The sequence below is a fragment of the Chenopodium album genome, chromosome 24 (assembly GCF_948465745.1).
Source record: "Chenopodium album chromosome 24, dcCheAlbu1.1, whole genome shotgun sequence".
Classification (NCBI taxonomy): domain Eukaryota; kingdom Viridiplantae; phylum Streptophyta; class Magnoliopsida; order Caryophyllales; family Amaranthaceae; genus Chenopodium; species Chenopodium album.
In genome coordinates this window covers 161,583-179,849 of record NC_137857.1, presented here as the reverse complement: position 1 = coordinate 179,849, position 18,267 = coordinate 161,583, and the positions used below count along the sequence as shown (strand labels likewise).

General features: G+C 37.7%; 1 protein-coding gene across 1 annotated transcript; it reads right to left on the bottom strand.

Annotated features, from left to right (window-relative positions):
- Positions 1-2,631: 2,631 nt before the first annotated feature.
- On the bottom strand, positions 2,632-12,414 carry LOC145611110 (diacylglycerol kinase 7-like). The gene is made up of 12 exons (XM_081666347.1): positions 11,884-12,414; positions 9,762-9,884; positions 8,931-9,068; positions 8,699-8,784; positions 7,500-7,587; positions 7,174-7,249; positions 6,345-6,427; positions 5,451-5,521; positions 4,975-5,052; positions 4,717-4,804; positions 4,033-4,149; positions 2,632-3,101 (listed from the first exon to the last, which is right to left on the bottom strand). The coding sequence occupies exons 1-12, from the start codon at positions 12,262-12,264 to the stop codon at positions 2,943-2,945; spliced, it is 1,488 nt and encodes a 495-aa protein (XP_081522473.1). The 5' UTR covers positions 12,265-12,414; the 3' UTR covers positions 2,632-2,942.
- Between the last annotated feature and the right edge of the window lie 5,853 nt (positions 12,415-18,267).

Sequence of the window (18,267 nt, the reverse complement as noted above, 5' to 3'; positions counted from 1 at the left end):
AATGAAAAGTTTGAATTTCTAGGTTAAAAAGATTCCACTCTAGCATGCTAGGCTCAATAATTATCCCACCTTGCCTCCCAATTTACATACAAATAATTTACTTATTAGGATAGGTACTGCCTAAGCTAGCTAGACAACTCTCTTTAGTGAATTCGATCATTTCACTCCTATAACTATCATTTCAAGCTACGCTAGATTCAAAGGACAATTACGAAATTATATGATTGGATGCATTGCAAAGATGTGAGGCCTCAAAGTGTAATCAAATAGATCGTGTCGTGTAAGATAATGTAAATTCATGCAACCTACATAGTAATACAAATTATGTAAAAATGTGGTAAAGATAGTATTTTACAAAATATATATTTGTATATCCTAAATCTATTAAGAGTATATTCTGTGTATATTCTCTATCAATCATGTAGAGATATGAAAAATGTAAAAACATGGTGTATGCTATATGCCAAATATGATAATTGATCACTAGTTTCTTACACAAGAACACATATAAAGTGTATAGTGTATAAACAAAGAATTCTCAAAATTGTATAGCAGAGTAGAGTCTCAACTTGAGTTCACATTTCAAGCTAGCTCTTTCAATACAATGGTGCCCCGTACCCTGGCCTACTACTAGTCGTCTCATATCGTGTAGAGTATCAACTCGAGCTCACAACATCTCATTAGCTAGGACTAACTATATATGTGACATCTTTGTATTGTTTGCATGTATACATCGATAATATTCATTCCCTAACTTACATAAGTGAATAAGAAACATCGAACTACTCCTATTATGAATAAAATGGAAGTGGAGTGAAAGTTGTTGTCCCACTATGGAGACACTTGATATGATGCAACCAAATTGCCTAATATATCAACCTAAGTAATCATTTAATTATCCAATCAAAGATTCAAGTGGACCATTAATAATTACAATCATATTCTAGGACTCCACAACCAAACAATAAATATAGCAAACGTCATGATAAATTAATTCAATGATTGAAATTGATGTTACTATTTTGGATTAAAGCTAAACATACTTGCCATGATTAGCACTATTGAATAAAGATTAATTGAGATTACGCATTGATCTTTTTATGGAAAATGAGTCACCCCTGAATTCTAAGTCTTTTTATTAATCAAACGGAATATGCGGGGTTAGTACTTAGTATATAGTCACTATAGTGCAAGTACTTGTAGTATACTAGTAGTACACTAGTACACACTAGTTTTCCACTCAACTAACACTACTCTTTGGATTTAGATCCTCGTAAATTGTTAACAATGACCTACGTATAAGTGGGTTTTGAAATAGATATAATAAGACTCTTTGTGAACTTTATGTTCGGTTTCTCAATTTAGTTTATTCTCTATACATTACTTACCGTTCAGCTTCATTCAATCTAAAAGAACAAGACTTTAAGTCCATCCGTAGATGAGAAATTCACTTGGAATTTGGGCAAGAATTTCATCATTCTTTTTATGGTCCCACGGGCATTAGACCGTGAATGATGAAAGTATGAAACCCATTCCACAAGTTGAAATAATAAAAGGCTTAAACATTCAAATACCTCTCAGAAAATAATAACAAGTCGTTTTCAAATAAAAACAACCTGGCCTGGGGCCTTTGCTTTGTGCTGTCTACACTCTTTCTAGTTTCTACCACCTACAATATATGAATATAATGGCTTTCTTCCATTGACTCCACTTTAGTAGATAAATGTCCTTCTCTTTTTTCTTTTCTTAGATTTTCTTAATCTTTAAATCAAAACTTGTAGCTTAACACAAAAAAATTAATACGAGTCAAAAAATATGAAGTATAATTATGATATGATATATAGATATAAATGAGACTATAAAAACTTTAAATAATGTAAGTTGTGTATAAATTCTGAGATCAAATCTCGAATGTCATTAATATTTGCGGATTTGTCTACGCTTAAAAAAAAGGTTCAGTTATTTATGCAACGACAATATTAACTTTACAATAACGACGTTGTAATGAACCATACAATCGTGAATCATCATGGTAGAATATGAATGTTTGTGGTAGAATACGAGGTCCAGTTGCTAATTGCTGCGTTTGACGATTATTAACACAGAAGCAATAGATTAAGGGTCATATAATTCATTACAATAACATACAAGAGCATGACCATAAACTCCATACTAATGTATACTTGGTCACAGAAGTCATCACCCTGAAATCCGTACATATAGGAATCTAGGATTGCAATGCCAGTCTTTGCAAATCAAGCCATGACAGTGTGTCACAGCCAGCCTCTAGGTGACAATCCCCACGACAATCGATGCAGATCACCTGTCACGCCAGTTTACAAATCACTGCTGAAAGGGGTGGCAGGCTGCACGGCAATGTCACCCCAACACATTTACCATTGGTGTTATTTCATGGACTGCATTATCAAAACCAATTGGCATCCCAACTCATCCACCATATCTACGTTCTTTCAATGACTGCATTATAATAAAACACAGTTCAGATTTTCTCCAAGCAATGCCACAATGTCTACGTACTTTCAATGACTGCATTATAACAGAACACAGTTCAGATTTTCTCCAAGCAATGATCTACACTCAAAATTCAAGCTCAATAGGCAGAACCTAAAGTTAGAATCAACCCATTTATTGTCACCCATATATATATATATATGCCTCCTTCATAATGATTTTACAACATTTCCAATCAAACTCCTCAACAGTCAACATTTCATGCTGGAATATCACGCTAGGTTTACTCTGGTTCCCCACGTCCGTTGAGAACTACTCTGGCAGCATAATTTACATTTACAACAATCGTTACAGGATACAACTATCACATCTCTAATATAAATTACAACTAATAACAATTGCTTTACAAAGAACTGATTTGCAAGAGAAAAAATTGAAGATCAATCATGAGCTTCAGTGGATAAAGAGTATTATTCGCCTCGTATCATTAGGGACTGAAATGGCACCCGCTTAATCTCCACAAATGTCGAATACTCTTTATCTAGTGGCTGTCTCCATGGCTCCCCATCTGTCTGCATAAACGATTGTTTCCACTCACCACCTCTGACTTCAAACCTAATCGCAGCAGCCTGATATACAACATTAAAATTTGAACACGATGTAATCTCTTCTCAGGCAACTTAAACACCTCAATTAGAAGTCAATAGCATTGTCCTGTCAAATGAACAAAAGCTAGGCATTTGGAAATCATCAGTCTTGGAAGTTGGAACAAGCCTATATGCCTTTTCCAGTTCATTTTCTGTTCAACTACTTTTTTTATTTAAGTATAGATCTAAATAGTGTATGTCCACAGCAAAGCCTTAGATTGTTACTTAGAAAGTTTGAATATATTTTAGTGTTTAGCAACAATAAGTGGGTTCAACTTTTGTTTTTGGTAATTAGCTTGAAAGTGTCATATGCCAGGAACAAAAATACATATTTGGTGCATCTTTTGAGTAATTATGTTCTCTTTGTCGTCGGGTTGTTTATACTTTGTATTTAAAAAATCCCAATGTCTTGTAAATGTTCTACAACTTCCAAAATACTTAATAAACACATTTATGCACAAAGAATAGGTAGCTTAAATGGCAAGGCTTTATAATTCAATACATGTTGACCTCTCAAACCTTCATAGATGTTGTATTACTGGCATAGGTAATACATACACCTATTACTATACAGGTTCCATGACATGTTTCTAGTGCTTAAAAGGTGACACGTGAAACATATACTTTCTTAGAAACCCTTTTAATGAATTAATCCGTAATATATAATTTGATGCAAAGTTTCAACCAAAAAAAAAAAAAAAAAAAATAATAATAATAATAATAATAATAATAATAATAATATAAAATTTGAGCCTCGAGGGAAGCCTGAGCTGCTGTTTGGTAAGATTTCAGCAGCTATTTGTGATTGGACTAAGCTAAATTTATTCACATGAGTTGCCACTAGTTCTTCAACGAAAAATCAGTAAAGATTAATGAAATTTAAAAAAAAAAAAAAAAAAAAAAGGTTACTGACCTGGGCAATGTGCTTGGCAGATATTAGTTCTACCATAACAAAAGAAGCATGCCATCCATGCTTTAAACCAAATATTTCAAGAAGACCATCATCGGCATTGGCCTCAACAAAGCCTTTCTGCAGAATTTAGAAAACATGTGAGTGGCCATACATTAGGATAAGACATAAGCTAAATAAATTTTTTTTAAAAAAAAAAAAAAAAACATTAAAGGGTCAGCTCCAAATAACTCTCATTGTTAGAAATAACAGATCGAGTCACATACACTGTTTCAGAAAGTCCAGAAAAATAATCATATTTCCAAATGATACTGGTGGAGTTCTAAACAATCATTACTAAAATGAAGTAGAAAGAAAATGCAAATGAAATGACTATTATGCAGGACATTATAATAATGGTATCATGTGAGTCCTAAAACTAGAGGGGTTTGGACTTTGGGGACTAACAAGTTATTCTAAACAGAGAAAGTATCTAGAATTTAGCAAAAAGGAAAGCATCACAGCAACAAAGACATGTAATGTATACAAATTTTTTATTGATTTTGTATCATATCAAGATTACCCTATAATCTAACTACATGTCTTACAATGCAACTGACCAAATCGTGTTGGCCATGCTGATGATATCACTATCATTACCATCTTAAACAAAGGAGAAATGAAGGATAAAGGAATAGAGGAAAATACCTTTTCCAAGTATTCTGGTCTCAAATTACCCCAAGGATGTCTTCCACTTGCATAACTATGAAGATTCAATGCAACTATTGACCTTACACTGTAGAAAATAAAGAGTACTAGTATGAGCACTAACCTTTAGACACAAACGAGTCACATGCTTTCACTAAACAACGAATGTAGCAGAATGAAACATACAGTAAACTAAGTAGCTTGACAAACAAAAGACTCATATAAACCCGTCAAGGTTACAATATCTAAGATGATTACTTTGATGGAACCCGTATTTGCTCCCATTCTTCACAGTTGACCTTTTTGATATGAATTCTCAAGATGTTATTGAGTCCCCTGCAAACAGACAAGTAATCACACATAAGTAAAGTCTACATGGAAAAAGCATAATATGATGCCACCTCATATATTAATGATCTAATATGAGCAATGGTAAGATACAACTTCAGAGACAGAATTAATCAAAGAGAATAAAATCCAAAAAACTTGACATTTTAAGGCAAAGCCACACTCTCAAAGCTGGCTAATCAAATGCATATAATACAAACTTCATGAGTGTCTGTGAGATTGAGTTGGAATGGCAGTTGAAGGCAGCAGTAGAAAGTACATAGCTTAGATAGTAGCTTACGAAATATCTAAAGCATTCAAAGGCATGATACAAGTTGACAACGATAGTGTGCACTACAGATAAGAAGGGTTAAACTAGAAAAACAGCAATAAAAATAAAGTCGTACCTTAAGCTTGGATCGCTTACACATGGTGTGAAGAACCAACCCTGGGTACAGCTGTATCCAGAATATATCAACTGCAACATGATGAATTTTAATTAAGAAAGACAAAAGAAGACACTGTGTCAACATCTATCTACATTAAAACAACCAAGAATACTTCAACTAACAATTATTAAACCTGTGGGTGATTAATCAACTACAAAGATTAAATTGCAATAATGGCTGAATATTTTCAGTTTTGTAAATACGAAATTTCAAACCAAGGTGAACTGATGTTTCAGCATGATCAAATTGAACCAAGGATGGGATTGGTTGGACAAAAACAAATCCAAATAGGAATGAGATTTAATGGAAAAAATTATCAAGGGAAAGAAGATATATTTTCCCGATTAAGTCGCTATGTTACTTGAACACACCCAATGACCCAAAAGTGTAGATAGGATATTGTTTGTGACGTCTAGGATTTCATGTATTTTTAAATTATTCCTGGTATTTTTGAATTATTACACCCACGTCAAACACATGTAAGGTTATTCCGTATGCAAGCCAATTAGCCAGGTAGGGTATATATTATCAATAGCAACAAAAAATGAGCCATGAGTCTAGGAAAAAAAGTGACTACTGTTTGCAATAATGGCGAGGAACCAAGAATGCAATTACTTCCATGATACTCTTCAGAAAGTTTGTTGACATATCCCATAAAAAAAACTTATTCTCCTCTTTCTTTATGATGAAAACACAAAATCTAAAATCACAATATTGGGTTCAGAAATTGAGTTGTAGAGATATGAAAGGACGTGCCTAAGCAACCATTCATTTTAAACATGATGATCAAACACAATAAACAGAAAATTGAGAAGGAAACCAGTTAATACGACATCAGTATATCAGACATACCTTATTTGCAACCGGACCCTGTGCAAGATAAGGCTTTTCATTACGCAACGTATGGAAACCATAAGCAACTTGAGCATCCATACCTGTAAAGACACACAAGAGTAATTAAGATCTGCCAAAAAATTTCACAAAATATCTCCGAAAATGCATGACACTTAATAGAATCTAAAAGCCTTTTTTCCAAGTAGCTGACAAGTTTATGCAAGGTTGATCCATGATTGATAAATTTCAGCAACCCTAGTGAGCATACTGTAGTTGGGAGCAAACTAAAATAACAGAGTGATTAACCTTTATTATCTTGTAAACATTCTATTTCATTACAAATTTAGTTAAAAGAGAATATTTCAGTCTATCGTTCCATTGACCTCTCAAGCAAGCAGACCAATACACTCATCCAGAAAACACTAGAAACTTTTGTAAATTTATCCTATCACTTTTCTAATTTTACATACTAATATAGTAATATACTAATTTTATGATTTTTGAAATATTTTTCACAATTCGTTGCCACTTTCTGCAACTTCACTAGTAACTAAGAATTTCTAACTAATTTTTTCAAAAAAAAAAATCTAACTAAAAGCGCTCCATTTACAAAAATCACAAAGATTCACAGCATAACTAATCAAGTAAGCTTGTACTCAACTGTCATTTAAGAACAATTATTGCATTATTGGCAAAATGAAACTAAAGAAGTAAAGAAAGATATAAAACCACGCAGCAAGCTTGAACAAATTAGGGTACAGTGGTCCTGTGAACAGCTTAAAATTACTACATAACTGCAAATGAAAAACAATTAATGACTGCACCCATTATAGCTAAAGGAATTTACCAATGCTAAAATAGTTGTAGAACACTCCATCATAACAAGTCACTTTCTCAGGAAGCCGGCCAGCAAGCAAAAAGCCCTGCAAAGTCCCAAACTTCAACTCGAGAAGAATATGAAAACACTCCAACAGGCACAATTATTATAATAGGAATCTATGCATGTAAGTCCAGTGCTTTTTTGGCCTTCTCATTATTTATTTTTTTATTTTTTTCCAAAGGGTAGGCAGACCACTTGAGACATTGAAGTGTATTGAAGAGGCAGGAAAGTCAAGGAAATGAAAAAATAAGTGTGGAAGAGACTAGTAATGCAAAGATAGCAGGTTTTTAAACCTGATCCAGAGTGCATTCTCCTGTCGACTTCAACGAATGAGGAAGCTCCATAGCTTCTCCAGCAGGCATTGTTATTGACACATGCCAACTGCAGAATAATAAATATATAATAAATACGTACATATATAAAATAATAGTAGGAGATAAACAAAAATGCTGATCGCTTGTGAATTTGACAGCACAAGTCCATCAAATCTTCCTTGTTTGCAAGCATAAATAGTAACCAAAAAAACCATACCTTCATCACAAATCATTGCATCTTAAAGGTTACAAGGGTACACTGCCAACCAATTCAATCCACCCCCCCCCCCCCCTCTCTCTCTCTCTCTCTCCCCTGTTGCTCTTTCTCTCTCACAACCCTAAGATCACCCATGTTCCTTAAACAGTATAAAAAGTAATCCAGCACAAAGACAGCTAGCAAATTGATCTCTTATTTCAAGTATGCCAATAAGTCATCAAGTAATAAACAGTAATCAACAACGAGATACATCCTCTAGTACTGAACAGCGGCAGACATACCAATAATATCAGATATTAATCAATCACTATACATACATCTAGCATAACTGCGAAGAAAGTAAGAAACCAAGATGCAATTTTTCAATTAGGTCCTATCTCTTCATCTGATTTGCACTGAACAATTTTTACTGATTCACTGTTGAATTTGTTCTTTGAAGTTACTTATTTTCTACTTGATAAAACTGAATACATATACAAACTTTTACTTGCTGATTTAAGCTTAAATATTTTATTTCTGGGTGAAGAGAACAGAGTCATGATGTCTGGTCCTTGTGATTCTACAAGCTTGTTACGACTTTAAATAGCATGACACATGTTTGGTAAGAATGTAATGATCATTTCAATAGAACAGCTAAATGGCATTCCAAAGATACCGGCAGTAGTTACATCAGGTCAAACGATAATAGATGATTCATACGGATTAATGTCAGAATATGTTTTTAACTTCAGATTTGTGCAATCTATATGCCCCACTTAGTCCACTAACGAACCAAACAATAGACCCCATGACGGTGTCACACTCATAAGGAACTTAAATTTTCATTTCTAACTGAGTTGCAGCCAAGCACAGCCACAGTTACAACTTACAAGTTGTATCCAAACATAGGCGGGAAATTGCATAATAAATACTACATATAAATCAAACCGTAAGCAAGAAATTCGAAGTGGAAAACAATTACCTGTCTAAACGACAAACAGCGCCAATGCTAGCCTTTTGAAGAGACCTTTTGACAGCTGACTTCCAAGCAAATGGAAATGAACCACCCTGTTAACATTGATCCAAAACCAAAATAGGCGGCACAATCAACAAGATGCTCTTCTTAATATTATTGAACAACTTTTAAAATAAGGATAAATAAAATAAATAAGCTCCATCATGAACTGGAAGATGGGAAAGAAAAGAGGATTTACCCAGCCGAAACTTCTGGACAGATCATTCCCTGTGCCAAGGGGAATGACTGCCACTGGAGGAACCGGAGTTCTAGACTCTTTGTGAAGTTCACCCAGGCATCCAAGTACCCAACCAACTGAACCATCTCCCCCAGCAACCTACCAAACAACCAAAGCCAAATTAGCTACCAAAATAAAGACAGGTGCCATCAACGATCAATGCATCATTGTTTACAACAGAAATGAGGAATCCATGATCAATACATCCATGGAAACAACACTCCAGCCAAAATAGTGTAAAATGTAAAACACTTAAAGCAATCTCACTTAACTCCTTTGCTTATCATTTACTTGCTTCAGCTATTTTACAACAAGAACCAGGTTTCAGCGGAAATTGAGACATGTCACTCACTGAGCATGTCTCTTTAATTATCTATCCAGACAAGTCATCCTCGGGAAATGGAAAATTTGAAACCAGATAAGAACCTAACACATAAACTACTATGTACTCCATAATTATTAGGACTATAGACAAAGCTCGTATTCCCAAAATCAGATACATGTGAGGAGTCAGGTCTTTAGAGAATCAATTTGCATCAATCAGTCAACTTGTAACTAATTAACAGCATATGGTAACTTGGTAAGACATTTTAATATTAACCATTCTCCCTGACACACACACACTTTCACACTCACAATCACACGTTTGAATTCCTGCCTGTGCAGCTAAAACCTGTGAGCCACATCTTAGCCACTCTGTGCAGATAAGATAACAAAAGAATATACATTCTTCCAAAGAAGAAATAGATTGATGATTTGAGAGCAGCAGGAAAGCTTCAAAGGTAAACATACCACGACTCTCAACCTATCACGAATCTCTTTCGCACAGGAATCACCCACGCCAGCCAATTGCTCAAGACAAGCCAATCCATACCGCACGAACTCGTTAGGCTTAACATCTGAAAGGTCAAATACCTGAAATAACCAATAATTAACAAAAAGACAAAGGTTACTATTGTTGAAACAATCTTAATCACCAAAAGAGCCAACCAAAAGCACCTCCATATGAAAAAAAAAATGATGCTTCAAACCATCACAATTCACGACAATCACTTACCAAGTATATTCTTAAATCCAAACTATATTTTCAAACAAGTATACAGCACAAAAAGGCCAAAGAGTAAGGTTTAGACAAAAAATTAATGGTAGAAATGTAGAATGCAAGCATTGATCCAAGTTTTGACCTAAACACAGCATAGAAGATGCATACAAAGTCCGAGTTTAAAAGCAAAAAATACATTAGCCCAAGAAAAAACATCAGAAAGTCAGAATAATAAAGTTAAGCTCAAGCTCACAGTGCAGATTCCTGGCCTCCAAGTCTCCAACGGAGTAAATAGTGCCAACAAGTACATCAAACCAATAGATAACTTTGTAGCTAGCTGGGTAATCTAGAGAATTAAATAAAATCTAAAAATCTAACATTCTGATGAACAAAACTACGAATTGTTGAGCTTTTTGGTAATCTTGCCAGCACATTTTTGAGGCAAGTCATTACAATATCAGTCATTACAGCCTGACTTTGGCATTTCATCAGCCACTCAAAGCTTATAGCGTTGCAGATAAATCCAACAAAACCTAATAAATGTTGTTATAATGTTACTTTTTTTCTAGGCACTCAAAGAAAGATAATAAAGCATCAATTCATCAAATATGAAATCTTAACTTCAAAGTTCAAACAGCCATATATCCACTAATACAGCACAAACCTAGCCAGTATCTTCCCAAAAAACAAACCTTTCAGGCTCCATTAATTCTCAAGAACCATATCACAGTGAGCTGCTTTACAGCCTTGAAAGAGGCACAGTTATTAAATGATTCAGATAGACTAACTTCAACCTGAACCAGGGGAAAATGTAACAGGTGGAGACGATACCTATCCAACATAACCACAGATTCTCCACTAGCCTGAAGAACCATATTACTATCCAATCTCCAAGATTTTGACTTCTTTATATGCATACTCCTGACATGTTCTCTTAAATGCCAACTCAAAACAAAATTGTAAGTCAACGTAGTGTTCGATCATCTCTTTCACCTAATAAGTAAGATCTAATTAATTCCTTTGAAACCCAAAATATGCACACTGAATGCCAAACATATGGATGAATGTATCTCATTCACAAAGGAGTAAACAAATTCATCAATCAAAAACCCACAAATCCATGACAAGTTAGGTAGCTAGTGGTTCACCAACTAAACTCTTCCAGAAATCTAACCATAAAAACACTATATAATCCTCTGATAAAACCCAGAATCATAGTTCCATTCACCTCGAAAACCTGATCCAACTTGCAGCAACTTCCTCCCAAAAAGACTCACAAAAACCCCCCACAAACTTTACAAACTCATGAATCTCCAGGAATCCAAGAATTAAATCATCTATGCACTATAAAATAGAAGCCTTTCAAAAAAAGGAAATAAAAATAAACCCAACATTACTCACTGATAACACATGAACACCCAAAAGCTCATGAAAAACGCTTCATAACATATCAAAATTAATCCATTAATTCACACATGTCATCAACCATCATCTTACAGCACCACCGACACCCACCAACCAAATCAATTTTTTTTTAAAAAAATCAAAACTTGCCCTTCCCACCAATCTTAAAATTTCAACCACAGTTCAAAAAACCTTGCTTCCCTCTCTTTCTCCTCATATTAACTCCATAATCTAAACCACACTTCCTAGTTACTACCCCTATTAAAAATACATAATACTCCCTCCATCCCAGAATAATTGGAACACAAACCCAAACACGACGTACAAAATTTAATCAAAAAACCCTGGTGCTCAATTAATTCAAATAAAAAAAAATAAATAAATAAAACCCCAATTCACCCATTTTCCAAATCAACCCAAATACCAAAAGTAAACAAAACCCAACTCAGAGAAAGAGAAAAGTTAGACCTGTTCTTCACTCATCAATTGTTGAAGGCGCAACATAAGTTCAGGACCATGTCTCCCACCACTTCTGGAATTAATAAAAACAACCATCGGAGCAACCGGCGGCGAATGAACTTCTCGGGCCGCCGCTGATTCAACCCCAGCAGAAACATCCTTCGAGTTAATCGCACGACGCATTGCTAACCTTAGATATTCAGGGATCAATATCCGACAACGAAGTTCTTCTTTATCAATTCTAATCCCTGATAATCCGCAACCTCTTAATGAATCAATCATTGATGATCTTGCTGCTGTTGTTGTTGTTGTTGTTGTTGATGATGATGATGTTGTTTTGCTGCTTGAATCTGTTACTGACCCACCTTCGCCGGTGGTTGTGAGGTCCATTCTCTCTCCTCCAAATGTCGTCGTTTTGGGAAAATGAGGAGAGAGAAAATGGGGTTTTTGATTGGGTTGTGATGGAGACTGGTGACAGCCCGGTGAGAGAGAGAGAGGATGAAGATGGTAATGGTGGTTTTCACTTTCAGTTTTTTTTTCTATGGATATTATTATAATATATAGTTTTAATGTTTTTTTGGTGGAAAAGTTACTGTTTTGCCCTTGGTAGTTGGAAGTTATTACGGTGGAAAATTGATTAGTATCGTTGAACATTTATGCTACGGAGTAGTATTTGAGCGAATCCAGCTATAGTGTGGTGTGGTTTGGTTGTGGACTTGTGGGACCATTTTGCTCAAATTTCATACTCCGTATATTTGAAAAAAAGAAAACGATTTATATTCCCTCTTTTTATAAATACTTGTTTTATTTCTTCATGTGCGGAGTTTTGGGAGAAACTGAAGAAAATAATTAAATATGGAAGTATTGGGGTTGGTGGAAAAATAAAAAAATTGTAAAAGCAATAGTAGTGGATGAATTAGAGGAGATAGAATATGAAATTAATAAATATGATTTATGTGAGAAATAAAGCAAGTATTTAAAAATGATCGCAAAAAAAAAGTGGATTAAGTATTTAAAATGGAGGCAGTATTAATTTCTTTTTTTTTTTTTTTTTACAAAGATTTTCTCTTTTTGAGTTTTAAGAAAGTCTACAATTAAGATTTATATAAGTTACACAAATACACTAATAATCTTATGGATCTATGCTTGTATCCTTTATGGTGTAAAATGACGAATAATTCGTAATAAGGGACTACAACATGTTTCCCATGTAGAATATTGGAAATTTTGTGTGTTGACCAAAAAAAATAGAAAAAAAGAAGACTAGTCTTTTAATTTCTTTTTTTTAAGGGAATTTTAGACTAGTCTACTCTTTGTTGCATGAGTTCCCTTTCCTTCTAGAAGGTCTCTATTAAGGACAGTGACGCTTTCAATGGAGCATTGCAGCTATTGGCCTATTATGGACCTTTATGGTCCCAATTAGCCAGGATTGTTACTCGAATGAGACTGATTTTACTGATAAATATTCACGTGTAATTTACTGATTTTACCCTAAGCCAAATGATGTAAGTACTACTTCGTCTAATCTTTTTTACTTAATCTATTGTCAATGCAAAACTTTAACGATCAATAACTTTAAATCTTTATAAGTAAAAATTATACTTCCTCCATTCTATTAATATTGCAACAATGGATTTTTTGCACTATTCATCACTTTTGTTTGACCATATAATATAAATTTATACGTTAAGCAAAATATAGTTATGTGGGATCTTATTGGATTCGTCTCATAAAATACTTTCACAATCTCAACTTTTTATAATTTTTACTCTTACACAATTATAGATATTTAGCATATAAAATGTGCTTTGGGATGCGTAATTTCCTCCTTGTTGCAATATTAATAGAACGGAGGAAGTATAAGTTATATATTACTCCGTATAATAGTACTTATTGAGACTAATTAAAAAAAGATCCAACATGAATATGTTTTTCCTTACATATTATTCGCAAAAAACTGTCAACGGAGGAGTGGTGAATAGTGTAAAAGTCAAAACGGGTCTAGTAAAAAAGAACGGAGGAAGTATATAACTACCCAATAGACTGTCATCATTAGCAACTAATTAATTTAGGGTGCGTTCTATTCACCTGATTTTTACTTATCTGAACTTATTAGTCCTTATTTAGTTATAAATTGAACTTGAATAACCCTGATTTACCCTTATCACACGTTATCTGAACTTATCTTTTCTACACTTATCTAATCTGAACTTATTAACCTTGATCTGAATTTATTTTTCCTGAAATAAGTGAAAATAAGGTGAATAGAATAGGGCCTTAGTCTCAAAGATTAAAACAATTGTCAAAATGACCATTTTGAAATATATTATGTTGATCATGGCCACATTAGGAATTAGGATCAACTTTGGTTGTTACTATTAAATCGACCAAGTGATTCGGCCGCCTTGTTAGTACATTTAAGACCACTTAGTGTTTGGGTCCAATTTAGTCCAATTGGGCCTAGTCATTAAATGATCCAATTACAAGCCCAAGGTCAAGGTTCAACTCTCCAATTATGCTAAAGTCAAGATCAGTCCACAAGGCAAGTCAATTGGGCCAAGGCCCACTTCTCCCATATATGCCAAGGTATAAAAGCCATCAATATTATATTTGTACACACAGGTATACATTCACAAAGCCTCAAGCAATTAATTCTCTTGCATAGCTTTCTCTCTACACATTGTACTGACTTTAGCATCGGAGGGGCCTTCCTCGGCAACACCCCCGAGGCTAGTTTACGTGTGTTTGCTGTGCAGGAAATCCTCGGCCTAACATCACTTGGACCGAGCCCAGTCTTCACCACTTCATTGGACCTTCGGCAAGGTCCCATTGTTTTCACCCGAAACAATTTGGCGCCGTCTGTGGGGAAGACTTTCAAAAAAAAAATCTTTAAGCCAATTTCAATCGTTCTACCTTAATCTTAGTTCCAATGGCTAAGAATCGCAAGAACAAAAACGACGGTGCTTCTCCTCCGAGAAAACGCCGAAAATCACTAGGAGGGGGTCCTTTGGAACGCCCCACTTCTAGCCTGTCTCCTCCTCGGGATAGGAGCCCCTTCGAGGGACCCGACTCTCATGAGGAGCCTAGGGAGAGATCCGAATCTCCTATCATCCAGTCCAATCATCCACTGAGCCCGCCTCGGTCAAATGAGGACAACCGGTCCAGTCAAAGGACCCAATCTCATGCCCGGAGCCAATCCCGGAGCATTCGCACCTACTCTCGCTCTCAGCCGAGGACACCCTTGACAGGGCCCAACTCGGAGGAGGTAGTGAGAGCCTTAGCGGTCCTCATGGAAGCCATGAAGGCCCAGAACATGCCACCTCCACGCGACTGAACCCCTCCGCAAACCAGGAACCAGCGGAGGAACCTCGGCCAGGAGGGGGGGAAACTCTCCTCTTTCAAGGAGCTTGGCGAATGGGAGGAGGATACCTGGAGAACTGAGAGGGAGAGAAACAGGAACTCTCACTTCTTCAGGGAGTCTTCCACTCAGCTCACTACGAGCAGAACCCATAAAAGCAGCAGTTCTGCCTCTCGGCCAGAAACTGCTCGCCAAAGCGTTCACGACCGTCTCGGCGATAGGGAACGGAGTGTGCACAGCCGCCTTTCCTACCCTGTAGCCGAGGCCCAGACCTCCCAGCCAGGGACGAAAACCACTTCTACCTCTATGAGAGGGCGGAGCGCGGTCCCTTCGGCTGGGAATAAGGGCAAGGCCGTAATGCTGCCTTCCAGTTCTCCATTCGAGCAATGGATACTGGAATCTCAGGTGCCGACGGTTAAAATCCCGTCGCACATTACTTATGATGGAACTTCGGATCCAAAGGACCATATTGCCTTATATGAGGCTCACATGCATCTCTGCCCCAGGTCCGAGGCGACTTGGTGCAAGTATTTTCCAACCACTCTCAAGGGGGTCGCGCAAGCGTGGATCTCCAAGGGAGTTAAAGAAGGCTCAATTACTGGGTGGAACGATCTGTCCTCCAAGTTCAAGAGCAAGTTTTCCACGGCAAATCGCCGGGACACAACACTGAGGAGTGTATCCAGCTGAAGGACCAAATCGAGGACATGGTCCGGAAGGGATACTTGAAAAAATATATCGCAGATCACCGCGAGAAAAAAGAGGCTGAGAAGTCCGAAAAAGACTCTCGGCAAGAAATCGACTTCCCCCGAAAGAACAGCAAAACTGCGGAAGGAAAATTCCCTCCAATCCATGTTATCTCGGGAGGAACATGCTCTCGGAGGGAGCACAAGCGTCACCTCAGGGCTCTGACCCACCAGGTGAATCATGCTGATGTTCAGCCACCCCAGTCACCGGTGCCGAATGACGTTCACAGCCGCTGACTGCCGGGGGGTGACATACCCTCACGAGGACCCGTTGGTGATCATCGCCACGGTGGCCAACCACGACGTCAGCAAAGTTCTAGTTGACGGTGGTAGCGGAGCAAACATTTTGTTCCGAAAGGCCTATGATCAAATCAAGCTGAAGCCCAAGCACCTTACGCCGGTATCCTACCCAGTATCCGGATTCAATGGGGCTTCAACTTATCCTGATGGGAAGGTTCTACTTCCTGTCACCATCGGCTGCGATGAAGCAGCTAGGAACGTCATGACCGAATTTTTGGTCATCGACGCTCCTTTAGTGTACAACGTGATTTTGGGGAGACCCATAATTCACGAGATCCTAGGGGTCGTCTCAACTTATCATCAGCTGATGATTTACGTTTCAGACGCCGGCTTCCCCGAAAGGATCCAGGGAAGCCAAAAGGAAGCCCGAAGGTGCAACTACCTCAAGCCATCCACTAGTCGCCCAGACGACGACGACGAGGATGAGGAGGAGAAAGAAAAAGAAAGAGAACCGAGCACAAAAAAACCGAAAGGTCTAAGTGCTTCGGCCCAAGGTTCTGTGCCCAAAGAAAAAGGGTCAGAAAAAGAAAAGGCTAGCTCTTCATCTGAGCCGAAAGGCTCAGAGATCCAGCCAAAAAAGAAAAAGTCTGGGACGCCTGCTGACATAGACAGTAGGCCAGATTGTGAGGAGTCCAGTCCATCAACAATAGACCTGGACCAGCAGACTGAGACGGTCGAGTTGACCGAAGGAGATGCTGAGAAATGTGTAACAATCGGGATGGACCTCGATCCGAGCACCCGTTGTGAACTTATTCAACTCCTTCGGGACAACAGAGATGTGTTTGCTTTCTCGGCAGCTGATATGCCTGGGATAAGTCCAGACCTCATCTCCTATAAGCTTAACGTCGACCCAACGTGCCGGCCAGTCAAGCAAAAGAAGCGGAATTACTCCGCAAATAAGAACCGAGACATCGCAGCCGAGGTCAAAAAATTGCTGGACACAGGCTTCATCGAGCCTTGTCAATATCCAGAATGGCTGGCAAATGTGGTGATGGTTCAGAAGGCCAATGGTACCTGGAGAATGTGCGTTGACTTCACGGACCTAAATAAGGCTTGTCCGAAGGATTTCTATCCCTTGCCGAGAATCGATCAGCTAGTCGACTCGACAAGTGGCCACGCCTTGCTTAGTTTCATGGACGCATTCTCGGGGTATCATCAGATCTTCATGCACCCCGACGACCGAGCAAAGACGGCATTCGTCACGAACGCCGGGGTGTACAATTACAAAATGATGCCCTTCGGATTGAAAAATGCGGGGGCGACTTATCAAAGGCTGGTGGATCAGGTTTTCGCCGATCAAAAAGGCCGAAACATGGAAGTTTATGTTGACGATTCAATCGTCAAAAGCAAAAAATCTGAAGACCATGTTAAGGACCTGGCTGAAACCTTCGCTACCTTAAGAAAGCATCAAATGAAGCTGAATCCGAAGAAGTGTGTCTTCGGCGTGAAGTTAGGGAAATTCGTTGGATTCATGGTCAGCAAGAGGGGGATTGACGCCAATCCCTCCAAAGTCAAAGCAGCTCTTGATCTTCCTGAGCCGAAAACAAAGAGGGACGTTCAGCGGCTCACCGGAAGAATGGCAGCCCTCTCGAGGTTCATTTCCAGAGCTTCGGACAAGGGACTACCTTTCTTCAAAGCCTTGAAACTCCCAAAAACAAAAGAGCTCATTTGGGAAGAAGAGCAAAAAGAGGCCTTCAAGCAGCTTCGGGAGCATCTGGCTCAACTCCTAACTCTAGCTAGTCTAGTGGAGGGGGAAACTTTGTATCTGTACGTAGCTGTTAGCCCAGCTACCACCGGTGCAGTGCTGCTGAGGGAAGAAAATAAAATTCAGCAACCGATCTACTTCGTCAGTCACACTCTGACGGATGCCGAGACTCGTTACCCTCTACTTGAAAAAGTTGCCTTTGCAGTAGTGGTAGCTGCTCGGAAGTTGAGGCCCTACTTTGATTGCCATCAGATAGTGGTCTTAACTGATCAGCCGCTGGAAAAAGT

Coding starts and splice junctions, on each gene's coding strand:
- LOC145611110 (XM_081666347.1), bottom strand. CDS start 12,264: ATGGACCTCACAACCACCGGCGAAGGTGGGTCAGTAACAGATTCAAGC. Junction 9,069..9,761: donor GTGATAGGTTGAGAGTCGTG/GTATGTTTACCT, acceptor GTTGTTTGGTAG/GTTGCTGGGGGAGATGGTTC. Junction 7,250..7,499: donor GAGAATGCACTCTGGATCAG/GTTTAAAAACCT, acceptor GGGACTTTGCAG/GGCTTTTTGCTTGCTGGCCG.